Raw genomic sequence first — 26,255 nt, forward strand, 5'->3', positions numbered from 1 at the left:
GGAGATGAGGTGGGCGGGTCAGCTCTGATGCACGGGGGAAGCGCGTCCTCGCGCCAGGGGGACTGTCGAGAGCTGCGAGAGTGTGCGCACATTGCTGCAGAGGGTTCTTGAGGTGTGTGTGTGGTGCGAGAGGAGAGGGAGGCGAGCTGGCGCGGGGTGGGCGCGACCGGCGTCGGCAGCAACTCGACCGGCCCGCGCATGCGACCACACACTCTCTTTGCGCTTGTCTGAGCTGGAGCGGCGACGGGCCCGACGCCGAGGCTGATCTTGTAACCTCGGCCGCACACGCACGCCCTCGACGAAGAGCCTCGTCCTGCGACTCTCCAAGGCGAGGCCCGAGAGCGGTCGCGACAGCGTGCACCTCTCGTCTCGCCGGCGCCAGTCCATACTGCTCGAGACAGGGTCTTCTGATTGCACCTCGAGAGAGAGAGCGGACACGTATAGACAAAAGGAGAGAAGGAAGCGCTCAGGCCGCCGAGCCCGCCGCCGCCCCGAGACGACGACGTCGGCGGGACCGCACCTCCCTCTACTGGCTAAGCACCTTCTGCACGCCCTCGAGAAGCTTCCACACGCCCCACGCACCCGCATCCGGCACGGCCGCCTCCCTGATCTTCTCCTGGTCGACGTAGGCCGCCCGGCCCGCCTTGGCGTCGAGGTCGCGCGTCGCCTCGGCCGCCTCCTTGGCCGCCTTGAACGCCTGCGAGAGCGTCTTGGGGTCCGAGGGTGCCGACGAGAGGGTGAGGATGAAGGACGAGAGCGGGTCGACGAGCGTGCGCGAGGGAGGGCGCGCGCGCGTGTACTGGTACAGGGTGTTGAGGGCGAGCTGCGGGTGCAGGGCGACGTATTAGTGCGCGCTCGAGCTGCTGACAACCGAGGAAGGGAGGGCAGAAGGACGCACCTCGAGCCCGCGCGCCCAAACCTCCTGCGTCGCCTCCTTGGCATCCTGGTCCCTCGCCGCCTCGAGCAACCCCTTGCTCAGCGCGCTCAGCAGGATGGCGTACAGCCCGCCGCTCGTGCCGCCCATGTCCTTCTCGACGACGGCCGAGATGGCGACCATGGCGGCGACGACGTCCGTGTCCGACACGCGGTTGGCGCCGATGGCGTCCTGGATGCCCTCGGCGCCGGCCTTGAGCGTGAGCCCGGCGTCGCCGTCGCCCGCGATCGTGTCGTAGCGCGTAATCTCGGGCTCGGCGTGGATGACCGACTTGAGCGCCTCGGACAGCGCCGACATGAAGAGCTTCGAGTCGGTGGCTGCGCGGACGCGAGGGGGAAACTGAGTCAACTCTCGCTTCTCGAGCCGCATCGAGTCGCGAGACCGAGAGAAAGAGGGATATGGACGCACGCTTGGGGCCCTTGACCTCGTCGCCGCCGACGTCCTCCTTCTTGGCCGCCTTGCGCTCGTCCGCCTTCTCTACCTTCATGTTGGGCTCGCCCTTGAACGTCCACTTCCACGCCGGCGCGTCGGTCGGCGCGTCAAACAGGTCGACGAGGAGGTCGGACGTGACCGAGAGGGACGAGGTCGAGGACGAGGCCGAGGCGGGAGAGGGGATGCCCTCGCGGGGGAGGAGGAGGAGCGTGAGGGAGAAGCCCGGCAGGTTGAGCGACGTCATGAACGAGCCGGCGACGGCACTGTGATGGGGTTGACGATCAGTTGTCGTGCGTCAGAGCGGGAGGAACGGGAGAGCAAGAGGACGCACCGCTTGACCTTGATGTGCTTGTTGGCGAGCCACTCTGCCGCCTCCTTGACGACGACGCCGAGCTCGAGCTCGGGCAGGCCGCCGAGGTTGTTGACGACGAGGATGACCTCGTTGCCGTCCTTCTCGAACGGGAGGTACGAGCGCTCCTCGTCCGAGGTCGACGTGAGCGTCGTCAGGAACTCGTCGACGAGCTTGGCCGCCGACGGGATGGGCGACACCTTGCGAATGCCCGGCTCGTTGTGCTGCGAGAAGGACGAGTGAGTCAGGCCGGGACGAACAGATGGACAGGGAGAGAGAGAGGGAGCAGGGGAACGCACGATGCCCATGCCAATCTCGGCCTCGTCGTCCTTGAGGTACGCCTCTCCCTTCTCGGTCCCGGGCACGTGGCAGTGCTCGAGACCCATACCGATGGTCCCGCACCGCTCGCTGACGACCCTCGCGACGTGCTCGACGTCGTCGAGGCTCGCGCCCTGGGCCGCGAGCGCGCCGGCGAGCTTGTACACGAGGACGGTGCCCGTCAGGCCGCGCCGGCCGGTGAGCGCGCCCTGCGAGCGCGGGACCGACACGTCGTCGCCGACGACGATCATGCGCACCGAGTCCGAGTCGAGGTGGGTCGCCGAGTAACGCTCCTTGGCGAGGCCGAACTGGAGGACGTCGCCCGTGTAGTTCTGCGAGGGTGAAGCCGTCAGTCTTGCGTCGCACGACGACGATGAAGAGATAGAGAAGTGGGCGCACCTTGACGACGATGAGGGTGCCCTTTGCGAGCGAGAGGCGCGCGAGGGCTTTCTCGACCTGGCCAGCGTTGGGCGACGCAAACACCTGGCCGCTGACGGCGGCGCTCAGCATGCCGTCGCCGACGAAGGCGGCATGTGCGGGCTCGTGACCGCCGCCGCCGCCGCACAAGAGGTGGACGCGGTCCTTGGCCGGGGAGCGAAGGAGGAGGGTCGAGTCGTACAGCTCGGTGGTGGGGTTGAGGAAGGCGAGGCCCTTGAGCGAGTCGGAGATGGCCGTCTTGGGGTCGTTGAGGATGTGCTCTGTGCCGCGGCGAGGCAGAGGTGAGCGTCACAGTGCGGAGGCGGTGCAGGACGAGGAGAGGAGGGGGCGCACTGCCCATGGTCGAGGTCGGCGGCGGCAGTGACAGCAGTCGGTGTAGAGCAGAGGACAGGTGGTCGAGCAGAGGGCTCGACGAGGTGGTGGAGCGAGAGGGAGGAGCAGGAGGGAGACCGACCTCGAGCTCGTCGCGGCGGCTGCGGGGCAAGGAGCGGCCCCACCTTTGCGCCGCCAAGTTCGACGTCGGAAACCATATGCATCTGGCCCCTCCCCTGCGGAACCCGCTCCGAGTAAGTACTCTGCCCGCTCGCAGCAAGTCGACACTCGCTCACGCTGGCTCACTCCCACGACAGCAGCTTGACCTCAACCACAGCCTCGAGCCTCGCACTCTCGCAAGCGCAAAGCGGCCACAACTGCGCGCCCTCGCATCCTCGCACCACCCCGAGTCCTCGTCACCTTCCCGAACCTCGGCTCTCGCACCCTCAGCACCGCCTCGCTCCTCACCACCACTCGCCAGCACCACGCGCAGCATTACCAGCCCTGCACCAAGCACCTGTGCCCCGTCCTCAGCAGCCGCCGCCCCTCGAGTCGACACCGCCTCGTCCCTTTGATCGCCCGACCCGACTCGCACCTCGCACCCACCCGCTGTACCGTCCGTCGCCTCTTCCAGCCCTCTAGCAGCCATGTCTGGTATCCAGGGCATGGGCAAGACCGTGATGCGGTGCGCCCTCGTTCCCCTCTCGTCCCCCTCCAACCCGCCTCCCTCCGTCGCCCGACTGACCCCTCGTCTCGCGCGCGCAGGGTGGCCAAGAACTCGGTCAAGGGCTACTCTGATACCCAGGTCAAGATCCGCGACGCCACCTCGAACGATCCGTGGGGGCCGAGCGGGACTCAGTGCGCCTCTCGTCTCGCTCGTCCCAGTCCTCGCCAGGAGCGCACGCCCTGACCAGACACGCATGTGCACCCCTGCAGGATGGCCGAGATCGCCCAGATGACCTACAACCAGTGCGCCAGCCTCTCTCACCCTCCTCTACCTCGAGCCTCGGCTGACCCCTCGCCCCACCCGACCCTACCTTGTCCACGACGACTCTCTTGCGCCTCCTTCCCCTGCAGGACCGACTTTGTCGAGATCATCGAAATGCTCGACAAGCGCCTGAACGACAAGGGCAAGAACTGGCGCCACGTCTTCAAGTCGCTCACCGTCCTCGACTACATCCTCCACGCCGGCAGCGACAACGTCGTCCAGTACTTCCGGTGCGTTCCCCCTCTCTCTCTCCATTCGAGGTATCCCTGCGGCCGAAGCCGACGTCCTGACTTGTGACGCGTCGCCCGCAGCGAGAACATCTACATCGTCAAGACGCTCAAGGAGTTCCAGTACGTCGACGAGACGGGAAAGGACCAGGGCGCCAACGGTGCGTCTCGCCGCCGCACCTCCTACTCTTTCGAGCCGCACGGACATGGGCGAGGAACTGACCTCGCTGCCCGCCGACCCGCAGTTCGCCAAAAGGCCAAGGACATCACGAGCCTCCTCCTCGACGAGAAGCGCATGCGGTCGCAGCGCGCCTCGCGCAAGGACATGCGCGACCGTATGGCGGGTCAGAAGTCGGAGCGCGAGCGCGAGCGACCGTCTCGGGCGTCGCCGCCGCCGACCGGCAACGGCACCGACGCCGACCTGCAGGCGGCGATCGAGGCGAGCAAGCGGTCGGCCGAGGACGAGGCGCGCAGGGGCAAGGCCGACAACGAGCTCGAGGAGGCGATGCGGCTCAGTCGCGAGGAGGAGGAGCGCCGACAGCGCGCGTTGGCGGCCAACGCCGACGGCAACCTCTTTGACGAGCAGCAGCAGCGGTGCGTCCATCCTCTTCTCGCCCCGGCCTGCGTCTCCTCAGTACCTTGTCGCAAGACCCTGACATCCAGACCTCGTCTTCCTCGATGCGCAGGTCGAACGCCCTGATCGACATGGACGCGCCGACGCAGCAGCCGATGCAGACTGGGTGGATGAGCTTCAACCCGTACCAGGCCCAGCAGGAGCAGCAGATGCAGGAGTACATGCGGCAGCAGCAGCTCCTCGAGCTTCAACGTCAGGTGCGTCCCCTCCCTCCTCCCTCTCCCAGCCACCTACGAGGCTCGAGCGACCCGTTCTGACCCTCGCCCTCGCCCTCTTCCCTCGCCTACAGCAAGAGCAGCAGCAGCTCATGTACCAGCAGCAGCAGCAGGCGATGCAGGCGCAGTACCAGCAGCAGCAGGCGTACGACGACTACCTGCGGCAGCAGCAGATGATGTACGCCCAGCAGCAGGCCCAACAGCAGCAGCAGCAGCCGATCCAGGCCCAGCCGACGGGCTTTGGCGCCAACAACCCGTTTGCCGCCTTTGCCGCCCCGCCGCCGTCGTCGTCACCCGCACCGCCGCCTCCTCAGCAGCAGCAGCAGCAGACCGGCTTCGAGTCGTCGTTCCAGCCCGCACCCGCACCGGCTCCCGCACCCGAACCGCAGCAGCCGCAGCGTACCGGCGGCGGCACGCGGTACAAGGCGACGGGCGACGAGAAGCACGGCGAGCTCGCGCGCATGCTCGCCGGCGGGCGCGAGAGCGGCGTCGACACGTTCGGCAACGTCGGTTCGGCGCGTGTCCCCGTGTGGCAGCAAAAGACCGGGCAACAGGTGCAGCAGGGCCTCGGGCCGATGCAGCCGCAGCAGACCGGGCTCGCCAAGCCGCTCAACCCGTTCGGGAGCGTCACGGGCAACTACCAGGCGCCGACCCAGTTCAACCAGCCGACCGGTTACGGCCAGCAGCAGCAGCAGCAGCAGAAAAAGCAGGATGTGCGTCCCTCTGTCCCTCTCTCGACGTCGAGGAGGGTGTGCTCGAGGGCGGCCGACTGACCGAGCTTCCTCGTCGTCCGCAGAACGAGCAGCCCTTCTTCTCCGTCTGAGCTGCGCCTCGTCGCGCCTGCATCTCTCTCCCTCCTCCCGACGCACCAGCTGCGTCCTTGTACACCCCTTACCCGCTCTCTCGCCTCGTCCCGCCCTCTTCTTCTCGCCGTCGTAGTCTTGGATCCCCCTTCTCCTCCCCTCTGCAGTACCAGAACGCCTCGCAACTCTTGCTCTAGCCCGTCGTTGTGTCGGCTGTCTACGAGAGAGTCCTTAGGAAGCTCTGCCTGAGTCCCTCGCCATGCACGAGAAGCGCGAGGTGCTGACCCCACCTCGGCCGAGGGTCTGCTCTCCTCCACTCGACTCGTCTCGCTCGCTACAGGGCTCGAGATGCGTGGTCTTCAGCTAGACTCTGCCGCACAGCAGCTTGCGCCGCCTCAGTCCCTCTTCCGGCTGCGCCTCGACCGCGTGGTCGCCGTCCTCGTCCTCATCGGTCTCGCCATCATCAGCTCGACCCCGAGCCTGGGCGAGTGGGCCACGTCGCTCAAGCAGGCCATCAAGCCGCTCCCGAAGGACCCGCATGCTCGCGCACTCGCCCTCATGGAGCAGGCCCCGGTCATCGGTCCGTCCTCGTCCTCGTCCTCGCTCAACGGCTTCGTCGCCTCTCAGAGCACACGCTGATCTCGCCCTGCCACACAGATGGGCACATCGACCTCCCTATCCTCGCCCGGTGGTACTACGCCAACGATCTCGACGCGTTCGACCTCAACAAGGAGACGCGCGGCCAAGTCGACGTGCCGAGGCTCAGGCAGGGTCGGGTCGGCGGCTTGTGCGTCCGCTCTCCTCCCCTCCTCAGGTCCAGTTCGTCGAGACTGACCTCTTGAGCTTCACCCGCAGCTTCCACTCGGTCTTTGTGCCCTGCCCCGAGGACGTCGGCTACCCGGTCGACGCCGGCTCGAACTTTACGGCGCCGTCGCACCGCGTTCGCGACACGCTCGAGCAGATCGACACGGCCCGCCTCATCATCGACAAGTACTCGGCCGACCTCGAGTTCACCCCGACCGTGTCGTCGTGGCGGCGCGCCATGAAGCGCGGCAAGATCGGCGGCATGCTCGGCGTCGAAGGCGGGCACCAGCTCGGCGCGTCGCTGTCGACCCTGCGCACCTACTTCAGCCTCGGCGTGCGCTACGTGACGCTCACGCACACGTGCCACAGCGCCGTCGCCGACTCGTGCGGGTCGCAGAGCGCGCCGCTCGAGCCTCACTGGGGCGGCCTGTCGTCGTTCGGCCGGGCTTTCGTCCGCGAGGCCAACCGCCTCGGCATGGCCGTCGACCTGTCGCACACGCACCCCAAGACGGCCTCGGACGTCCTGTCGCTCTCGGCGGCGCCGCCCATCTTCTCGCACTCGAACGCGCGAGGCGTGCACGACGTGGTGCGCAACGTGCCCGACGCCGTCCTGCGGCGCATCGGCTCGATCGACCCGGCACGTCGAGGAAAGTTCAACTTGTCCATGGACGGCGAGCGAGGGCGAGGCTGGGGCGCCGACTCGGGCGAGGTCGACAAGGAGGTGCCGTCGGGCGACGCCATCGTCATGCTCAACTTCTCGCCGTCGTTCGTCAGCGAGTTCCCCGACGGCAAGGGCCGGCGCGCCGACGTCGAGGCGATGGCCGACCACGCCGACTACATCGGCAAGCTCGCCGGCAGGGAGCACGTCGGCATCGGGAGTGACTTTGACGGCATCGAGGCGGTTCCCGAGGGGCTCGAGGACACGGTGCGTCGCCTCTCTCGTCGCCTTTCGAGTCCTTCTCTTTTCCTGACACTCTCCTCTCGTCCGCAGAGCAAGTACCCGAACCTCGTCGCCGAGCTCATCAAGCGCGGCTGGAGCGACAAGGAGATCAAGGGCCTCACGAGCGGTGCGTCCTCTCTCTCTTCACCTCTGGTTTGTCTCGCGCACTGACCAGTTCTCTCTCTCTCGCCTACAGAGAACGTCTTGCGCGTGCTCGAGAAGGTCGAGAAGGTCGCGCACTCGCAGCGCCATCTTGCGCCGGCGCACGACGTCTTCGAGGGCCGCACGGACCTCGTCAAGCACGAGAAGGCGCCCGGACAATGAGGGAGACGGCTCGTCGTTGCAGTAGCTATAGACAGATACAGTGCACTACTTGTTGGTCGATCTCGAAAGCAGAATGAGGAGAGCTAGATCATTGCGAGAGCTTCTTGACGCGGTCGCGCAGAGCGACCTTCTGGACTGCGAGCGACGAGTGCTCGAGGTCAGTACTCGCGGGGAGCGAAACGTGGCATCGCGTCGATCGAAAGGCGAGAGGGGCAGAGAGAAAGGGAAGGGAAGAGGATGGCGTGCGAGAAAAGGCGGGAGCGAGAGGGACGTGAGGGTGGCGGCGAGGATAGGGCCGAGCGAGAGAGATGAGGACACACTCTTCCCGGTCGACGTCTTGGGCAGCTCCTCGGGCTTGACGACCTCGACCCACTCGGGGATGGCGAACGCGCTGATCTTGCCGCGCAGGGCGCCCTTGAGGTCCGCCTCGAACTCGGCATGCTTGCCGTGCCACTTTGAGCCGGGTTTGAGGACGACGACGGCGTGAGGTCGCTCGCCCCACTGTTTCAAGGCGCAAGAGAGTCAGTCGAGAAAGCTCGAGAGCGAGAGGAGCGACGACGAGGAGGAGGACGCGAGGACGGACCTTCTCATGCGCCCTGCCGACGACGGCGCACTCGAACACGTCATCGTGCGCAGCGACCGCGCTCTCGACCGCCAGCGACGAGATGTTCTCGCCGCCCGAGATGATAAAGTCTGCGCGCGTCGACGAGGTCAGGAACTTGCTCGGCGGACAGGCTCGGGGAAGGATAGGGAGGGTGGGGACGAACCCTTTGCGCGGTCGACGATGGCGAACGTGCCGTCCGGGTAACGTATGCCGAGGTCGCCAGTATGGTAGTGGCCGCCGGCGAACGCCTTCTTGGTCGCCTCCTCGTTCTTGAAATACCGCTTCATGGCGAGATTCCCGCGAAGAACGATCTCGCCGACCTCCTGGCCGTCGGGCGCCGTCTCGGTGAGGTCGGTCGTCGGCGGCTCGCCCTCGGGCGTGAGACGCACGATCCGGATGTCGTCGGCGGTGAGGAATGCGTGGCCCTGCTTGGCCATGTCGCGATAGTAGTGCGGCGAGGCCCGGTCGACGTAGTACTGCAGAGGACAGGAGGGTCAGGTACGGTCCACGAGTGATGCGAGATATGTGAGGGAGAAGGGAGAAGGGAGGAGCGAGAGTGAAGGGGCAGGAGGCGCGGGCGAGGGAGAAGAAGAAGGAGAAGGTCCCTTTGACGTACAGTTCTCGTCATCGGGCCGTACACCTCTGACGTGCCGTACACTGTATGCTCGAGAGATTGTCAGGTACGACTCGAAGAATCGAGAGAGGACGAAAGAGAGACGGACCGTGCACGACCGTGATGCCGAGCTTCTCGAGCTGCTGGATGAGGGTCGCCGTCGGTGCGGCGCCGGCAATCGTGGCCAACAGGGGCCTATCGAGCTTGCGCGCCTTCGGGTGACCGACAATGGCGATCTGGCTGCGGACGGGGAGCGGAAAGATGGTCAGGAAGGGGACCTTCTCAAACGGAGCGGGACGAGACTCGTCGCCGCTCCGAGGCAAGCGCCCGGGGCGAGGGTCGAGGGAGGGGCAAAAGAGCGAGAGAGAGGAGACGCACACGGTCGGCGCGGCGTTGTAGTGTGTGATGCCGTCGTTGAGGAACGCGTCCCAGATGACCGAGTAGTCCATCGCGCGCAGGCACACTTGCGTGCACATCGCCATCGTCGTGCTCCAGGGGAAGCACCAGCCCAGGACGTGGAATTTCGGCAATGTCCAGAGGTAGATAGAATTGTCGGTGAGGCGCGACTCGACGGCGTTGGCGATGGCGGCGAGGTAGCAGCCTCGGGCGGTGAGCTCGACGCCTTTGGGCCGAGAGGTAGTGCCGCTCGTGTCTGCGTGACAAGGCTCGGGTCAGGAAAGATCCTCACGAGAGCAAGATCTCGAAAGAAGAAGAACTAGAGGGAGGAAGAGAAGGAACCAGCGGGCGTACAGGTGATGGCGATGGTCGACTCCTCGTCGCGGTGAAACTCGAGCCCGGCCCACTCTTTGCCGCCGAGCTTCTGGTCGTACGCGGCGCCCTCGCGCAGGAACTGCTCGTACGGGTCGTCGGCCTTGCCCGTGTCGACGCACCGCACGACCTGCACCTTGCCGCCGCCGGCGACGACGTCCTCGGGCAAGAGGTGGACGAGCGATTCGTCGACGAGGATGAGCTTGGTGCCGCTGTCCTGGACGAGGAACTCGATCTCGGGCGCCGACAGGCGAGTGTTGACGACGACGAGGACCATCTTGGCGGCGGGGACGGCTTGGAGCGCGTCGGAGACGAACGGGACGTTGGGGCCGAGGACAAAGACGCGGTCGCCCTCCTCGAGACCGCGTGCACGTAGGGCGTAGGCGAGCTGGGCGACTCGCTCTGCCCACGCCGAGTAAGTCCACGAGACGCCGCCGCCGGCTCGACCCGGGTGGACGAGCGCAGGGTGGTCGGGGCGGATGAGGGCGGCCTTGAGGAGGAACGTGATCGGGTTCAGGGGCGTGTGCCAGACGGGTAGGTCGGCGGGGAGGGCAGGACGCCAGCGAAAGGCGGCGGGAGGACGAGTTGAAGGGCGAGGTGGGGGAGACGGCTGCAGGTGCTGCGACACTTGGTGCAGCCGCTCGGTGGGCTTGTTCGACTGGGCAGGCATGCTTGTGCGCGATGCTCGAGAGCTGGAGCGGTCTGGGTGGTGGAGCGAGGAGGTGTGGGTGGAGAGCGAGCTTCGCCGGCCGGCTCGCCGACGCAAAGGTGGGGGAGCCTCGCCTAGTCCGCGCACTTTCGAAAGACACCCGCGCTTCGCTCTCTCAAGGGCTCGCACTGGTACTCGGCACGAGACGAGACGAGAGGGACGAGTTGCACACCGCCGCACCCACTACCAGAGCGACGCTCCTGCTGCACTCTGTACCGACCCAAGACGCGAGAGGGACGAGGGAAGGGGAAATAGAAGGCCCGGGCGAGAGGCGAGTGGATGCAGAGACGGCGAGGTGAAAGAGTCGAGTGTCCACGGAGCGACGGCGAGTTTGCGAAGAGAGCGAGTGAGGGCGAGAGTCGAGGACGAGGGAGGGACGGCAAGGGCGACCGCGAGGGCGAAAGACGAAGGAAAGGGGGGGAAAGGCGAGGGGCGAAAGCCGACTAGTTGGTCGGGCGGACGGACACGGGCGAAAGGAGAGAGTTGCGAAGAAGGGGGAGGGCGTCGGCGGCTCGTTCAGGCCTGCGGCGACTGACCCGTCGCGGCGGCGGCCGCCTCCTCGTCGAGGACGAGCGCGCCGATCTCGGGCAGGTGCGGCGACGACGGCTCGCCTCCCTCGGCGAGATGCAGCTGGTCGGCCTGGAGCGGCGTCGTCGGGAACGAGAGCGGGTCCGTGAACGGCGAGCGCGGGAACCCGCCGCCGTTGACCGAGCCGTCCTGGCCCTGCTGCTGCTGGCCCTGCTGGTGGCCGCGCTGCTGGTTGCGCAGGTCGAAGCCCCGGAACTGGCGGGGCGCGCCGCCGCAGCGGTCCTTGCCGTACGAGATCTTGAGCTTGGCGTAGTCCGGGTGCTGCTTGATGCCCTCGATCGCCTTGATCTGCGACGGGGACGACGCATGTCAGTCGCGCTCGGGATGAGGACAGAGGACACGAGCGACGGACGGCGTTGGTGATGTTTGTAAAGTTGATGAAGCAGCACTGCTTCTCCTTGAGGAAGTTGACGAGCTCGATCTCGCCGTACTCGCCAAAGTCCTTGCGCAGCTTGTCCTCGTCGTACGTCTCAAAGTCCTCGATGTTGCCGACCTGCGTGTGGGCGTTGGCCGAGTCAGTCTTCTTGCTCGGTGGCACTCGGGCGAGGTGAGGGAGGGGACGCACGTAGACGTTGCGAGAGCCGCCGGCCTGGACGACCATGGCGATGCCGGGCGATGTCGGACCCGACTGCTTGCCCTGTGGTACACGAGAGCATGAGTCAGATACGACGAGGAACGAGGGGCTCGAGCGCGAGAGAGAGCTGGACGCACCCAGCCGACCTTGAGCCGCCGGTTGTGCAACGCGATGCCCTGGAACGACGCCGTCTGGTAGAAGGCGAGAGCGCAGTGCGGGTCGACGAACGTGACGAAGCACTGCGAGGGCAAAGAGGCGGCAGACTTAGCGAGACGTCATGCTGAGAGGGAGGGAGGGAGGAACGGAGGACGGACGATGTGCTTGTCGGGGATGTAGCGGATCTGCTGCAGGATGCCGCCGCGGATGATGTTGCAGATCTCCTCGGCCGTGACCTCGGGGTGGATGTTCTGCGGACGGGCCGAGCGTCAAACGGTGGACGAGGGAGAGGGTGGGTCGAGGAGAGGCCGACGCACGCCGAGGTAGATGGTGCGGTTGCCCGGCTGCGCGTTCGGGTCGACGGTCTGAGCGTAGCCTGTGTGCGTGTTCGACGTCAGTGAGGCGCCGAAGGAGGACGAGACTCGAAGGTGGGGCGAGGAGAGAGAGAGACGGACCCATGTTGGGGCTTCCGAAACCGAGCCCGCCGAAGCCGCCGTACGTCGCCGCCATGCTGCCCATTGCCGCCGCCGCCATGTTGTGCTGCTGCTGCTGGTGCTGGTTCTTGGGGACGTACGCCGTGCGGTCCTTGCCGTACGCGACCCGGCGACCGACCCAGCCGGGCTCCTGCGGCAGGTTTTGGACGACCTTGATGGCGGTCGCGATCGACAGGAAGTGGACGAAGCCGATGTTCTTGTCGCGCACGATCTTGACCTGGTCGATCGGGCCGAACCGCGACAGGTCGTCGCGCAGGGTCTGCTCCGTCACCTCCTCGTCGAGGTTGCCGAGGTAGACGTTGCGGGTCGCGCCCGACTGCTGGACGGCGGCGAGGACGTTGGCCGAGACGGCACTCGGTTTGCTGCAAGGAGGCTCGAGAGTCAGTAGCCGAGGAAGGAGGAAGGAGGGAGAGCGGACGGACCCCCAGCCGATCTTGAGGTCGTGGTCGTGGAGGCGGACCTTGCGCATGAGGGCGTCCGAGTGGAAGGCCGCCGCCGTGTTCGGGTCGAGGAACGAGATGAAGGCGCAGCTCTTCTCGGGCAGGATGCGGATGCTCTCGATCGGGCCGAAGCGGACCTGCGACAGGAGCTCGTCGACCGAGGCGTCCGACGGGAGGTTGCCGACGTAGACCGTACGAGTCTGCGCACGACGTTGACCGAGTCAGTGTACGGGCCACGAGCAGAGCAGAGGAAGGAGAGGACGGACCGAGGGCGTCTGGGTCGCGCTCATGCCGTTCATGGCCTGCGAGCCGCCGATCGGGTACGCCATGGGCGAGAACCCTGCGCCGCCCATCTGTGGGCTCCCCATGCCGCCGAGCATAGGGCTCATGCCCATGCCGAGGTACGGGCTGCCCATGCCGAGCCCGCCGAACGCGCCAGGCGAAGGCGAGCCGAACGGCGCGCCGCCGGGTGCAGGCGGGCCGCCGTACGGGTTGGGCGACGCCGGCGTCGGGTCGAACGCCGAGCCGGCGTAAGGCTGAGCGTGCGGGTGCGAGAGCGGGCCGGGCCCGCCGGCCATGCTCAGGCCCGCCGAGGGAGGAAGCGGCGAGCCGAACGGGAGGGGGACAGGCCCACCGTTGAGGCCGACGCCGTTCATGTGCGGCACGGCGTGCCCGAGGTACGGCGACGTCGCGTTCGAGAAGGCGCCCGCGTTGGGCGGCGGCATCGGCGGGGCGGCGCCGTTGCTCGTCGACGCCTGCTGCTGCTGGCCCGGGACGAAGGGGGGCGGCGGGTGGGCGCCGAACGGCGGGCCGTACATGCCGTTGGGCGTCATGCCCGCGGCGGCGTAGACGTCCTGGTAGGGCGCAGCCGGGTGCACGCCGGCGGGGCCTCCTGCACCGCCTCCAGGCGCGCCCGGTCCGCCGAGTGCGGGCGCGGCGCCGTTGCTCGAGGGGGCGCCGTCGGCGCCGGCGGGCGCGCGACCTGCGCCCTCGAACGAGCGCTTGATGGCCTCGAAGTCGGCCGTGCCGTTGGCGGGCGTGCCAAGATCGGCAGGCGCGACGGAGCTCCCGGCGGCAGCGCTCGGTGGAGGCGGGGCAGCTGCGCCGGCGGCGGCGGCGAACGAGGGAGGCGGGAAGGTGGCGTAGAGGGTGGTGTCGTCGCCCTGCATGGCGAGCTGGTGGGCTGGGTGCGGCGCGGGAGGAGCGAGTGGAAGGGTTGAGGGACGGGGGACGTGTGAATGGACGAGAGGTGCGCGTGGTCCGGGTTGGGGTCGGTCTGGCGCGGCTCGAGTCGAGCTGTCGAGTGCTGTAGAGCTTGGCGTGGTCGGCGCTAGGCGTCCAGGCGGAGGACGAGGCGAGGCGGACGCGACGAGTCGGTCTGGGGAAGCTCTCAATCGCCAAGTCAGGCTCGTGGGCTCTCGGCGTAGCACGCAGGGCAGGGGAAGGGGGCGCACCTTGATCAGACGCTGGTGCAGGTTGCTGCAGGGCGAGTCGGCGAGCGGCTCGAGTTGAGCGGCGTGAGCGCGACGAGCTGCGGGTGGCACGACGACGATCAAGGTTGCGCGGGAGGGAGGCAAGGGCGAAGGGTCAGTCTCGGTACAGGCACTGTGTGGGATCTCTGGAGGCGGTAGAGTGCGAGAATGAGGACGCACGAGGCTCTGGACGAGAGGGAAGGCTCGGAATCGAGCCGGTGGGTGAGGGACGACGAAGCGAGGTGCGTCGACTCGAGGTGGACGGCCTGGGCGCGAGGTGTCGGGTGAGAGGGCGGAGAGAGCGAGGCTGGCACTGGCGGCGAGTGCACTCGGTCTCTGGGAGCGAGGTCGGAGGAGGAGGAGCGGACGAGGGTGGCTCGCGGTGCCGACGAACCGAGTCTCGCGGAGGCAACCCGCCTGGCCCTCTTCGTGCTGCAGCGGTACGGCGTAGCTTGGTATGCGAGCTCTGGTTCACTCTCAGACTGGCGCACACAACGCTCGACGAGCGAGAGCTGCATGCCGACACCCGCTCGCACCTCGACTCGCCTCGACACCGACGCGCGGCTCAGCGGCGACAATCGAGTCGTGAAAGGGATGCGATTGCAGAAGAGATGCGTAAGGTCACAACAGGCCGTCTCGTCCAGTCCGTCTGAGTCTCCCTCCTCGCCGTCTAGAGCGCGAGCCGCGCCGAGGTGCTGTCGGTCGCCGTTGCCGCCGACGACGAGGCGAGCGCGGCAGCGTCGATCTCGGCGCGCCGTGCAGCACCATTGCGCACGTACTTCATGAGGCACGCGAGCGAGGCGGGCGTGACGCCCTCGAGGCGCTTGGCCTGGCCCTGTGTGCATGGCTCGAGCAAGGTAAGCCACGTACGCCGCGACGGCGCTGGATCCACGACCAAAAAGAGCGAGTGGGACGCACAAGGGTTGTCGGCCTTGCGTCCTTGAGCCGCTGTCGCACCTCGTGGCTCATGCCCGGCATCGCGTCGTAGTCGACGCTCGAGTCGATGACGAGGTTCTCGTCGCGCAGGAAGAGCGCGATGTCGTGCGTCTGGCGCAAGATGTGCTGCTTGTACCTGCGGGTACACGAGGAAGAATGGTCAGAAACGCGGCGAGGCAGAACCTGAGGGAGGAGGACGAGCGGCGACGCACTTGCCGGCGATGCCGATGCGCTCGAGCGTGCGAGGCAAGAGCGCGTCGAGCCCTGGAACGTGCGCGACGAGGCGGTCGATGTCGACGTCTTTGTAGTGCAGGAGGTCGAACGCGCTGCGAAAGAGGGAGTGTCAGTCTCGAGAAAGCGATCGGGCGGAGGGAAGAGAGAGAACCGCGCCGACGCACCTCCTCTTCTGCCCGTCCCTCCTCACCTCGAAGCCCTTGCGCACCCACCAGTCTGGCGGCATCTCCATCTTCTCCATGAGCTCGATCCCGTCCTCGATATCGCGCCGGGTCGACTCGAACGCGGCCCATCGAGCCGAGCCGACGACACCCACGTCCCGCCCTTTGGCCGTCAGGCGCAAGTCGGCGTTGTCGGCGCGCAGCGAGACGCGGTACTCGGACCGAGAGGTGAACATGCGGTCTGCGGGCGCGACATCGAAGGGTCAGGAATGCTCGCCGAGGCGAACGAGGAGAGGAAGAGGCGAGCCGAGACGCACAAGGCTCGTTAACGCCCTTGGTGACGAGGTCGTCGACGAGGACGCCGATGAAGCCGTCTGCACGGCTGAGGACGAGCTGCTCGTTGCCCTGCGCGGCGCATCCGGCGTTGATGCCGGCGAGGACACCCTGCGCCGCCGCCTCCTCGTACCCGGTCGTGCCGTTGATCTGCCCGGCGAGGAACAAGCCCGAGATGCGCTTCGTCTCGAGAGTGTCTGTGTAGGCAGACACGTCGAGTCAGTCATCGTCGGCGAGCCCGTGAGGAGGGGACGAGAGGGAGGGGGACGCACGCTTGAGCTCGCGAGGGTCGATGTGGTCGTACTCGACCCCATAGCCCGGCTGGACCATGTCGACGTTCTCGAGTCCAGAGATCGTGCGCAGCAGCTCGAGCTGGTTCTCGGCCGGGAGCGTGATCGAGATCCCGTTCGGGTAGACGAGGTCTGCGCGGGCGTCGTCGTCGTCAGGTGGCTGCTCGTGCGGCGCAGCAGGGTGCCGAGTGAGAGAAGGGGACGCACCCGAGTCGTAGCCCTCGGGCTCGAGCCAGACGGTGTGGCCGAGCTTGTCGCCGAAGCGCAGCACCTTGGACTCGATCGACGGGCAGTAGCGAGGACCTGCAGGGAGAGACAGAGTCAGTGCCGTCCACCTTTCTGCTCGAGAGACACGGGGCGGTGCGCAAGAGAGAAGGAGACGGTGCTCACCCTTGATCGTCTCGCGCACGTGAACCGACTTGTGGATGTTGTCGCGCACGATCTTGTGCGACGCCTCGTTGGTCGCCGTCTGGAAGCACGACACCTGGTTGGCCTCGTTGGCGACGCGGTCGGTCAGGAACGAGAACGGCTTGGCGGGCAGGTCGCCCTTCTGCTCGCCGAGGCCGCCATAGTTGATGCTCGACTTGGCGAGCCGCGGCGGCGTGCCCGTCTTGAGGCGGCCGAGCTCGAAGCCGGCCTCGCGCAGCGAGTCGGACAGGGCGTGCGCCGACTGCTCGTTGATGCGACCCTTGAACGGAATGATGTCCTGGCCGATGTGCAGCTCGCCGCCGAGGAAGGTGCCGGTGCAGATGACGACCGACTTGCACGGGACGACCTCGCCCGTGTCGAGGCGCAGGCCGAGGACCTTTCGGCCCGAGTTGAGCAGGTCGCCGTCGACGGGCGGCGAGAGGACAATGTCCTGGACGGCGGCCTTGCGGATGTCGAGGTTCGGGTAGTTGCTCAGGACGGCCTGCATCTCGCGCTTGTAGATCTTGCGGTCCATTTGCGCGCGGTAACCCTGCATCGTGTGAGAGCGAGTGTTAGTAGGCTGCGCCGCCAGAGGGGTGTGCGAGGAAGAGAGGAGAGGGCGACGCACATGAACGGCCGGCCCTTTGCTCTTGTTGAGGACGTGGAACTGGATGCCCGCCTTGTCGCAGATCTTGCCGCACAGGCCGTCGAGCGCGTCGACCTCGCGCACGAGCGTGCCCTTGCCGATGCCTGCATGGCCCGAGGAAGGTCAACCTCGAGGAGAGCGGACGAGAGAGACGGGAGGGGACGCACCGCCGAAGCTCGGGTTGCAGCTCATCTCTGCGCGCAAGTATGCGAGTCAGTCGGTGCTCGGTCGGTCGCAGAAGAGGAGGAGGGAGAGAGCTCACCGCCGACCGTGTCGAGCGACTGGGTGATCAAGGCGGTCCTGGCGCCGCTGCGTGCGCTCGCTGCTGCCGCCTCGCAGCCGGCGTGGCCTGCACCGATGATGAGGGTGTCGTAGGGCTGGACATCGGGAGCTGCAGTGGCAAGGGCGCGTCGGAAAGTCGGGAGAGATGAAGACGGGGAGGAAGCCGAGGAGTGGCGGAGGACGCGGCAGCTGGTGGAGCCGGTGCGGGGCGGGATGCTGTACAGTGCAGCTCGGAGAGCAGCTCGGCGCAGCATGCTGGCTCGACTGGGCCGTGTCGAGGCGACGAGCCGAGGCTACCTTGACCTGGCGGCTGCTCTCGCCTCTTGCGCTCCTTCTCTTCACTTTCGTCGCCTCGCAACCCTCGAGGCATGTCGAGCTTGCTCCAGCACCTCGCAGCTGGACTTGCGCGCACCCTGCGCCCAGTCACCGACTCGCCCCGCCTCTCGTCGCGCTTCTCGCCGTCCTGCAAATTGTTCGCACCTTGAGGCGGCAGCTCGCCCGAGGGTCGGACGGCGAGGGCACCGCGAGCGTGTGCTGCACGAGCTTTGACATGCTCGGTGCAGCTCCCGGTGGCGGTCACAAGGTGCGCACCTCGCCTCTCCTCTCATCGTCCTCGTCCTCCTCCCGACCCGCGACCTGACTCGCATTGCCCCGCTCAGCTCGACCGCCCGCCCGACCATATCCTGCTGCGCCTCAGCTTCCGCCTGCTCGCTCGGCACGTTTCCGCACCGACCCCCTTCCCCCGTCCCCCCTCCCCTCCTCCCACCGTAGCCAGTCAGATGGTCGTCACCTCGTCGCCCTCGTGGCACAATGAGGAACCAAGCAGGACGGACAGCGTTACAGCTGCGGAAGATTCACCCTTTCGTCCCCCTTTCGCCCCTTTGCCCCTCAACTGTCGCTCGTCGCAAGGCGAGCGGCAGGAGGTTGTTGGCGCCGCACGTGCTCCTCAACTGTCGCTCTCTTGCCCCTCGGCTCGAGGGTGGCAGGAGGTTGATGTCGTCGGCTGCCGATGCAGCGCAGAGGGGATCCCGGGCGGACGAGCATCGTCTTCAGAGTGGTGGGCGAGCTGGCTCTCCTCGAGCCGGGTTCCACCTCGCGCACTTAGTTTATCTTGACGAGACACTTGCTCGCGTGCAATGCCTTTCCTCTCATTCTCCCTGTGTGGCCGTGCGACTGTTCGAGAGCAAGAGAGAGATCTGTCGGAGCGCGCGACGTGAGAAGTGGTCGTCCGCGACGAGAGTGAGAGGCCTGAGCGCTCTCCTCTCGGTCCTTTCGCGAGCACTCGAACCGTGTGTCGCTGTCGACGACGACGACGAGAGAGCGTGCGAGAGAGCGTGTTGTCGAACTGCGAGGCCCCTGCGCAAAGATGCGAAGGTCGCCTTTGCCCTGCGGGCCCGCAAGCGGTTCCGTCACCAGAGCACCGTCGACGACGTACGAGGTGGCCGAACCCGGGGCGGGCCTCGAAACGATGAACGGCGCGACGAAACTCGAAGTGCGTCAAGCTGAAGTTCGACCTTCCCAGATCGACTGTGCGCAAGGCGGACGCTCTACGGCGAGCTGCCCCTCTTTCGCCTCCTGCTCACTCGCTCTCTCGCGCTCTGCTACCTGCTCCCTCTACACCTACACACATCATCATGACGAGCGCCAACGACCTCGAGAAGGGCGACAAGGTCAGGTCCGTCGCCGTTCCTCGTCCTCCTCCTCCTCCCCACCTTCCGAAACCCCACCTCTCACGGCCCGATCTCGCATCGACGGCAGCTGCTGACAACCTCGCGCACCCACACAGCTGGAACTACGGCGGCGGGCAGCCGACCGGCACCGTCGAGGCCGTCGTCCCCGAGCACGACACGATCCAGACCAAGGGCGGCAAGGAGGTTTCTCGCAATGGCAGTGCGTCCCTCGCCCTCCCCTGCCTCGATCGGCCTGCACCGGCTCTCGCAGCGAGTACTGACGCCACCTCGTCCTCCCTGCAGCGGCCGAGGACCCGGCCGTCGAGCTCAAGGCCAGCTCCGGCGTGCGTCACCGACCCTTGCACTCGCCCGATCGTCCTCCACAGCGCCCAAGCTGACCTGCGCTCGCCTTCGTCTCGCCCTGCAGAACAAGGCGATCAAGCTCGCGCACGAGCTGAACGAGGTCGACGAGGGGGTGACCGGCGACAAGACGTCGTACGCCAAGGAGGCGGCCGGCGGCGACGCAAAGACGAACAAGGAGGCCGACGAGAAGACGGGCGGCGCCGAGGGCAAGGCCAAGAGCGAGGAGCGCAAGAAGGAGAGCCAGAAGCAGAGCGAGGAGAAGGCCGATGAGGAGGACGACAAGGAGGAGGAGACCAAGGTCCGTCCGCTCGGTCCTCTTCCTCTCCCTCTTTCCTCAGAACAGCAGAGCTGACTCGCGCCCCATGTTCAGCAGGCCAACGACGACGAGAAGGACGACGACAAGTCCGCCAAGCAGAAGCAGTCCGAGGGCGGCAAGAAGGGCGGCAAGGCGACGCAGAAGAAGGCCGGCACCGCCAAGAAGCAGGACGACGACGAGGAGGAGGAGGACGCCGAGATGAGCGAGCCTGCCGAGGAGGAGGAGCAGGAGCAGGAGGACAAGGGCGAGGAGAAGACGGCCAAGCAGAAGCAGTCGGAAGGCGGCAAGAAGGGCGCGGCCAAGGTGCGCCGCACGCTCTCCCTCTTCTTTTTCTCCCTCTGCGGGATGGGCGCACGCTCACCCTCGCGCTTTCCTCGTCTCGCAGACCAACGCCAACGCCGGCAACAAGAAGAGCGCCGACGACTCGTCCAAGAAGCGCTCGGCCCCCGAGCCGAGTCGCCGCCAGCCGACTCGCGGCGCTGCGGCCAAGAAGACGCTCGCCGAGGACGACGACGACGAGGAGTTCGAGGCCGACGACGTCGACGACGATGACGAGGACGCTGTCGAGGAGGACGAGGAGGACGAGCCGGAGAGCAAGAAGAAGCAGCGTGCGGGCGGACGGGTGCGCTCTCCTTTCTCTCGCTCTCTCCTCGTTATCGCGCGAGCGCCTACTCACAGCGATCGTTCTTCTCTCCTCTGCAGAAGGGCGGCAAGGCGACGGCGGCCAAGTCGAAGGCGCCGCCGGCAAAGAAGGCCAAGAAGGCCTGAGCGGCTCGTTCCGCGCGCTCGCGAACAAAACGAATCTTGCAGTATCAGCCCGTCATGATCACGACCCGAGAAGTCTGTACGCGAGAGAGCGAGAGCGCGAGAGAGAAAGAAAGCGGCGAGAGGATCCAGAAGAGGAGAGAGAGAGCGGCTCAAAGGAGAAGAGGGCCGCCACCTTTGCGCGCCGCGCATGGACCGGCGACGGTGCGCAGCGAGCTCGTCGACGTCGCCAGATACACTTGCGCGCCGCTTGCGGATCGTCGGCTCGTGCGCACTCGCGACAGTCGCTCAGCTCGAGGCCGACGCGGTACGAGAGAGGGAAACGAGAGATGCAGATTGCAAGAGCCGACGAAGGTATGCGCAAGGTAGACAGGGGTAAACGGTGTGTATGCGAGAGAGCGAGAGAGAAAGGGAGGGGGTATCAAGCTGCGAGGAAGATCACGCTCGCGACGGCGCGAGGCACAGGATGGTCGTCGACGGACCCACCGTCTGCGCAAAGAGGAGCTGCTGGCCCATGCGGTGCGTCGCGAGAAAGTTGACCTGCCCTCGCGCGTTCGGGCGAGTGACTGGGACCGCCGTCGAGAAGGGCGACACGCCGCCGTCGACCGAGATGGCCTTGACGTCGGTCGGCGAGAGCTTGACGACGACGGTGCGGGTCCCACCGACGACGAGCACCTCGAGCCGCTGCAGGCACTCGGCGTCGGGCGAGATGGGGCCTTGGTCGGTCGACCAGATGAGCGGGCGCTTGATGACTGCGACGAGAGGGCAAGGTCAGGTCGGTCCGCGGCACGCTCGGCAAGGGAGAGGGGACGCACTGCTCTTGCCGTCGGCTGTCACGATGCCGCTGATCGAGTGACCCTTGGACACGAAGAAGAGACCAGGAGGACCGTTGTGGCGGATCGCGGCGCCGCCGAGGAGCGAGACGGGCGACAAGAGCGGGATGTCGTGCCCGCCGTGCGGCGGCGGTGGTGGCGCGGCGCTCGCCTGCGAGCTCACTGCGCCGTCGACGCCGGTGACGCTCGTGACCATGATGGCGGGGCCGAGCAGGTCGTCGTCCTCGCTGCCCGAGGGCTGCGGCGGCGAGTCGCCGACGACGTCCGAGTAGGTCGGCGGGATGGTCCAGGCCGACGACAGGGTACTCGATGGGACAGGAGGAACGAAGGGGAGCTGCTGGAAGGTGCTGTAGGGGAGCTTGCCGCGAGAGGGAGGTGCGGTCGAGGAGGGCCGGGTGCCTTCGAACGGCGGCTCGTGCGCCGGGCTCGAGACGGACGACTGGGTGCGAGGTCGTGGCGGCAGGTCGTAGCCCGGAGGCGGTGTTGCAGGTGGGGCGACGTCGGGCCGAGGCGAGGGCGTTGGGGAAGGAGACCTGGACCGACGAGCCGGGTCGAGAGGGACGGCCACGTCATCGACCTCGGCGGCCGTCACGGGCGTGTCGGGCCGCGCCTGCTCTTGGCGGGCGTGGTCGGCGGGATGCAGGACCGACTCGAGGTCGGCCGACGGGGCCGCCTCGACGCCCTCGGCTGCGAGCGCTTCGCTCGGCGCCGTCGCGAGCGTGCGCAGCTGACGATCGCGCTCTCGACGAGCCCGGCGCTCGCCTCGCCCGACGCCGACCTCGCGCACACGCACCGTCGACGGCTCGAGGGCGAAGATCGACTCGGCGTAGACGAGGTAGATGTCCACGAGGTCGTCGCCCTGGAGCTGGAACTCGATGGACCGAGGCGTCTCGGGGAGGACGAACGTGCGGTTGAGCGAGAGAGAGATGCTGCGAGAGCCCTGTGTCCGATGCGAGGAGTCAGTGATGATGGTCTCTGAAGGAGAGGCTAGTAGGGGAGAACAGGCGACGCACCGTGAAGAGCTCGATGCGCTCGGCCTCGTCGCCCGAGAGCACGGCAAGGTAGGTGCGCTTCTTGGTCTCGACGGCTCGCAGCATTCTCGCGCCTTTGGTGCGCGCGAGCTTGACGTACTCGAGCGGCGACGAGCTGCTCGCCGGGTGGGCGTCGGGCGGCGCCTGGCTCGACGGGGCGATGCTCGGGGCGCTGTCGCGGTGGAGCGACGCCGTCGGACGACGCTTGCGGTCGCTCGTCGTCGGGCGGGATGCCGGCGGCGTCGGGAGGGCGAGAGCGGGTGCGGCGGCGAGCGCAGGAGGGGCAGGGGCCGGCAGCGACTGCGCGTCGGGCACCATCTCCCACTGCCCGGCCGTGCTGGACCAGTCGACCGAGGCACGCCGGCCTGGCGACGTCAACGACTCGGCGTCCTTGCGCGAGGCGTCCTCGGCGGCGGGAGCAGGGCGGCTGAGCAGCTTCGACCCGAGGGCGCTCATCGTCCACCGCTTGGTCGCCCTCGAGGCCGGCGAGCCGCCGACGCTCGACGCGTCAGGCGAGGACACGATGTCGTCGGCCGTGCGCGCCTCGAGGCGCTCGAGCGCCGCCTCCCTCGCCGCAGTTGCCGCCGCCGCCGCGCCCTCGCCGCCGCGCCGCTCGTCCGGCTCGTCCGGCTCTGTGTCGCGCAGGAGGGCTGCGAGCTCCATCGAGGGCGACGGTTGGCCGGCCTCGAGGCGAGGCGTCGTCGCGCCGCGCGCCTCGTGCTTGGGCGGCACCGGCGGCGGGACGAGCGTATCGTCGATGGCGCTCGGGCCCCGACCTTCAAGCTGCGCGTCGCAGAGCATCTCGACGACGTCGTCCTTGTCGCTCATCGTGTACAGGGCGAGACCGGCGAGCTGCGCCGCCGTCTGCGACTGGCTGAACGCGGACCGAGACGAGGTGCTCCCGGCCGGGAAGAGCTGCGCGCCGGGCGCCGTGTTGAGGACGTTCTCGGCGACCGACGAGCGCCGCCGCTCGCGGACCGATGCGAGGACGTTGTCCATCTCGGGCGAGAGCATCTCGGGCCCGCTGTCGCGCAGGAAGTCGGCGAGGTCGGACGTCGGCGAGCGCTCGTGCGGCGCCTGCTGGGCCTTGACGGGCGGCCGAGGCTGCATGCGCTTGGCGATGGACGGGAAGGCGGCGAGGCTGGACGGCACGTCGCCGCGGTGGTCGTCGAGCGACAGGGCCGCGCCGGGCAGGCGAGGGACGGCCGGGACAGAAGCCCTGCGCGAGCTCGTGGTGGTCCCGCCGGCGCCGCCGCCGACGCCCTCGCCCGACAGCCACGCGCTGTTCCTCCTCGAGACGCTCGAGTAGGCGCTCGTGCGACGGCTCTCGCCCGGCGTGTCGAGGTCGGCCCGGCTGCGCCGCCGCGGGATCGAGGCGGTCGAGCCCCTGCGCCCGGCGATGAACTCGCGCGACTTCTGGCTGCGCAGCGTCGGCGTGCTCGTCGGTCTTGGAGCCGACGACTGGGCCGAGTCCGACGGGCGTGGCGCCGGCGGGTTGGTCGGGACGGCGCGGACGATCGAGCCCGACGACAGCTGGCGCGAGATGCGGACCGACGACGTCGGGTTGGCGGCTTGGTGCCACGACGTGGGACGGCGACGAGCAGTTGCCGCAGGCGCGACTTGCTCGCGAGGGCGGGGCGCGCTCAGTTCGGCAGAGGCGGCGACGGCGGTCGTCCCGGTCGCGGCGGACGTCGTCGAGGTCGGCGGGAACTCGTAGCCGGCACGCGTCGGCTGCGCCGAGGCATGCGGTGGTGCTGAAGGAGGCGGTGAGAGCTTGTCGCTCGTCGTACGGGCGCGCTCCTTGCCCTTGACGCCGCCGCCGAGCTTGACCGACTTGGCGACGACGAGCGGATACCCATCTCGCGCGTCGACCTCCTGCATCTTCTTCTCGATCATGGCGCGGATACCGTCGAGCGCGTAGACTGTGGGACGAGAAGAGATGTCAGTGTTGGCTCGGCGGGCGAACCGGAAGACTGTGAAAGGCGGACGGACCGCGGATGTGGTCGTTGCGGCCGGCGATGGCGAGCAGGATGTTGCTCCTCTCGCTCAGGACGGCGAGCTCCTTGAACCGGGTGCGCTTGATGAGCGAGATGGGCTTGCGCGTGTCCTTGCGCTTCTTGCCGCCGCCGAGGTGCTGCATCGGCAAGCTGCCGGGGAGCGGCAGCGGCAGGAAGTCGAGGCCGATCGTGGTGCCGATGAGGAGGTACCGACCGTCGAGGACGGCGCCGCACAGGGGCTGGCCGCTGCGCGAGAGCGCGAGCGGCTGCGTGAGGGGCACGACGCTGAGCCCAATCGAGGCGAGCGACGGCGGGTCCGGCTCCGGCGCCGTCGGCGCCGCGGTCGCGGTCGACGCGAGCGGCGGCGTCGCAAAGTCGAAGGTCGGGACGGGCGACGCCGCAGCAGAGGGAGGCGCCGCCGCCATGCCGCCGCCGCCGCCGCCGCCCGAGCGAGGCGAGCCCGCCGGTCCTCGGAGCGACGACGACCGGGTCAAGCCCGCGAACGTGGCCGCCGCGATCGATCGAGGCGTCCTGCGCACCGGCTGCGCCGTCGACGCGCCCTGTCCGTGCGACGTAGGGCGGTACAGGTCGCTCGAGTCGCGAGGGACCGGGTCGCCGTTCGACAGGAGGGGCATGCTCGTCGAGCGCGAGTGGATGGCGTCGTTGGACTGGAGGGACGCGACAGAAGGATGCTGCCAGCCGTGCGGGGCCGAGGGCGAGCGAGGGAAGCCCGGGTTGGGCGAGCTGTCGGAGGATGTGCTCGGCGAGCCAAGACGAGGCGACGGGTGCTGGCGTGGCGAGCGGTGGAGGAGGTTCGAGAAGAAGGACCGAGCGCCGCCTCCTGGCGAAGGCTGTGGCGGGGAAGAGTAGGTCAGGACGTGGATGCAACGGCTGATGAGGAGGAAGTGGGACGCACTTGAGCCCTCGGTTGCGCCGGTCCATGTCCTGCGGCGAGCGACGCCATCGGCCCATTTGCGACCGACTCGTACGGGCCGAGTGTGCGGTTGGGGAGCACGAGGTCGACGGGCGGCGTCCTGGGCACGCTCACCGTCGACGAGACGGACGAGTCGTTCGAGCCGGCAGTCGAGCGCGAGGCGTGCGACTGGACCGGCGGCCGAGAGGGAAGGTCGGCCGACATGGCCGTGTCGTACGACGGCACGTCGGGAGGAACGGGCGCGAACGCGCGGGAAGGGAACGGGAGGCTGCCGCGACGCTGCGGCGGATCCGCCTCGTCGCTCCCGGACGAGGCGTGCGCTCGTGCCTTGAGCGCGACGCTCGAGGCGCGCTGCTCGTGCGGCGGCGGGACCGTCGGCTCGGCATGCCAGGTCGACGGCGTAGACGCGCCGGCGATGCCCAGGCCCAGGCCGACGCCGTGGTCGTCGAGCGCTCCGCCGCCGACGAGCCAGTCGTCGGGCGCGTCGTGAAAGTCGTCCTGCCCGCCCTCGCCGTCCTCGTCGCTCTGCATGACGGCGGCGTGTCGAGGCGATCGCGGGAGGGTGACGGGCGTGCGAGGCGGGGCCTCCTCCTCGTCTCGCTCGCGGTCGGCGGGAGAGGTGGATGAGCGAGTCGGCTCGATCGCGCGGCCGCCGCCACCAGCAAGGCCGTACTCGCTGCTGCTCCTCGGCGAGCTGCGGCCGTCGCCCGACTCGTCGCCCGCCGTGGCTCGCGCCTTGCCCTTGTCCGCCGCCGACGAGCGGGGCGGGAGGAAGCGCTCGTTGGGCGGCACGTTGATGCGCAGGCGGGTCGAGGCGGGCGAGAGGCGGCCGTTGGTGGAGCTGCTGCTGCCGGCGCTGGCCGTGCTCTGGGTGCTCTGGGTCGAGAGGCGGTGCGGATTGAGCGACGAGGCGGGAGCGG

The 26,255-nt window shown here is 68.0% G+C and overlaps 8 protein-coding genes across 8 annotated transcripts; 3 read left to right on the top strand and 5 right to left on the bottom strand.

Annotated features, from left to right (window-relative positions):
- Positions 1-389: 389 nt before the first annotated feature.
- On the bottom strand, positions 390-2,887 carry RHOBADRAFT_23334 (uncharacterized protein). Its single transcript, XM_018412596.1, has 7 exons — positions 2,805-2,887; positions 2,433-2,731; positions 2,015-2,365; positions 1,698-1,939; positions 1,374-1,629; positions 899-1,273; positions 390-823 (listed from the first exon to the last, which is right to left on the bottom strand). The coding sequence occupies exons 1-7, from the start codon at positions 2,809-2,811 to the stop codon at positions 527-529; spliced, it is 1,827 nt and encodes a 608-aa protein (XP_018274382.1). The 5' UTR covers positions 2,812-2,887; the 3' UTR covers positions 390-526.
- Positions 2,888-3,420: 533 nt separating this feature from the next.
- On the top strand, positions 3,421-4,360 carry RHOBADRAFT_33004 (uncharacterized protein; the record flags this gene model as incomplete). Its single annotated transcript, XM_018413070.1, has 6 exons — positions 3,421-3,468; positions 3,549-3,641; positions 3,720-3,752; positions 3,861-4,001; positions 4,083-4,159; positions 4,244-4,360. Coding segments are annotated over exons 1-6 (498 nt in total), but the record flags the coding sequence as incomplete, so codon positions are not given.
- Positions 4,361-5,997: 1,637 nt separating this feature from the next.
- Positions 5,998-7,891, top strand: RHOBADRAFT_50812 (uncharacterized protein; the record flags this gene model as incomplete). The annotated part of the gene is made up of 5 exons (XM_018415509.1): positions 5,998-6,230; positions 6,308-6,437; positions 6,506-7,379; positions 7,446-7,521; positions 7,591-7,891. Coding segments are annotated over 5 exons (1,441 nt in total), but the record flags the coding sequence as incomplete, so codon positions are not given.
- Positions 7,022-10,373, bottom strand: RHOBADRAFT_33008 (uncharacterized protein; the record flags this gene model as incomplete). Its single annotated transcript, XM_018413071.1, has 10 exons — positions 7,022-7,379; positions 7,446-7,521; positions 7,591-7,853; positions 8,039-8,219; positions 8,302-8,411; positions 8,486-8,798; positions 8,939-8,979; positions 9,045-9,175; positions 9,314-9,587; positions 9,686-10,373. 8 exons carry the CDS (start codon positions 10,371-10,373, stop codon positions 7,807-7,809), a joined length of 1,785 nt encoding a protein of 594 aa, XP_018274385.1. The 3' UTR covers positions 7,022-7,379; positions 7,446-7,521; positions 7,591-7,806.
- A 183-nt stretch (positions 10,374-10,556) lies between these two features.
- On the bottom strand, positions 10,557-13,858 carry RHOBADRAFT_50814 (uncharacterized protein). The gene is made up of 9 exons (XM_018415510.1): positions 12,931-13,858; positions 12,647-12,864; positions 12,186-12,586; positions 12,048-12,106; positions 11,889-11,981; positions 11,712-11,813; positions 11,566-11,637; positions 11,353-11,493; positions 10,557-11,288 (listed from the first exon to the last, which is right to left on the bottom strand). Exons 1-9 carry the CDS (start codon positions 13,831-13,833, stop codon positions 10,929-10,931), a joined length of 2,349 nt encoding a protein of 782 aa, XP_018274386.1. The 5' UTR covers positions 13,834-13,858; the 3' UTR covers positions 10,557-10,928.
- Positions 13,859-14,806: 948 nt separating this feature from the next.
- Positions 14,807-17,680, bottom strand: RHOBADRAFT_33013 (uncharacterized protein; the record flags this gene model as incomplete). Its single annotated transcript, XM_018413072.1, has 11 exons — positions 14,807-14,971; positions 15,055-15,208; positions 15,285-15,398; positions 15,471-15,708; positions 15,785-15,997; positions 16,073-16,222; positions 16,298-16,393; positions 16,481-17,048; positions 17,127-17,248; positions 17,312-17,338; positions 17,407-17,680. 11 exons carry the CDS (start codon positions 17,678-17,680, stop codon positions 14,807-14,809), a joined length of 2,121 nt encoding a protein of 706 aa, XP_018274387.1.
- A 1,380-nt stretch (positions 17,681-19,060) lies between these two features.
- Positions 19,061-20,606, top strand: RHOBADRAFT_50816 (uncharacterized protein; the record flags this gene model as incomplete). Its single annotated transcript, XM_018415511.1, has 7 exons — positions 19,061-19,101; positions 19,213-19,316; positions 19,400-19,440; positions 19,524-19,757; positions 19,833-20,078; positions 20,161-20,397; positions 20,478-20,606. 7 exons carry the CDS (start codon positions 19,061-19,063, stop codon positions 20,541-20,543), a joined length of 969 nt encoding a protein of 322 aa, XP_018274388.1. The 3' UTR covers positions 20,544-20,606.
- Positions 20,607-22,124: 1,518 nt separating this feature from the next.
- On the bottom strand, positions 22,125-22,509 carry RHOBADRAFT_3156 (uncharacterized protein; the record flags this gene model as incomplete). Its single annotated transcript, XM_018412977.1, has 2 exons — positions 22,125-22,313; positions 22,387-22,509. Coding segments are annotated over 2 exons (312 nt in total), but the record flags the coding sequence as incomplete, so codon positions are not given.
- Between the last annotated feature and the right edge of the window lie 3,746 nt (positions 22,510-26,255).

This window comes from Rhodotorula graminis (genome assembly GCF_001329695.1).
Source record: "Rhodotorula graminis WP1 unplaced genomic scaffold RHOBAscaffold_1, whole genome shotgun sequence".
Taxonomy (NCBI): domain Eukaryota; kingdom Fungi; phylum Basidiomycota; class Microbotryomycetes; order Sporidiobolales; family Sporidiobolaceae; genus Rhodotorula; species Rhodotorula graminis.

What these genes read in the sequence shown, in the direction of transcription:
- RHOBADRAFT_50814 (XM_018415510.1), bottom strand. Translation starts at nt 13,833, where the DNA reads ATGCAGGGCGACGACACCACCCTCTACGCCACCTTCCCGCCTCCCTCG. An exon ending in GCGGCTCTCGCAACGTCTAC is followed by an intron (nt 11,494 to 11,565) that starts GTGCGTCCCCTC and finishes GCCCACACGCAG; the next exon opens with GTCGGCAACATCGAGGACTT. An exon ending in TTACAAACATCACCAACGCC is followed by an intron (nt 11,289 to 11,352) that starts GTCCGTCGCTCG and finishes TCCCCGTCGCAG; the next exon opens with ATCAAGGCGATCGAGGGCAT.
- RHOBADRAFT_23334 (XM_018412596.1), bottom strand. An exon ending in GCACCCTCATCGTCGTCAAG is followed by an intron (nt 2,366 to 2,432) that starts GTGCGCCCACTT and finishes TCACCCTCGCAG; the next exon opens with AACTACACGGGCGACGTCCT. An exon ending in AGGCGGCCAAGAAGGAGGAC is followed by an intron (nt 1,274 to 1,373) that starts GTCGGCGGCGAC and finishes GAGTTGACTCAG; the next exon opens with TTTCCCCCTCGCGTCCGCGC.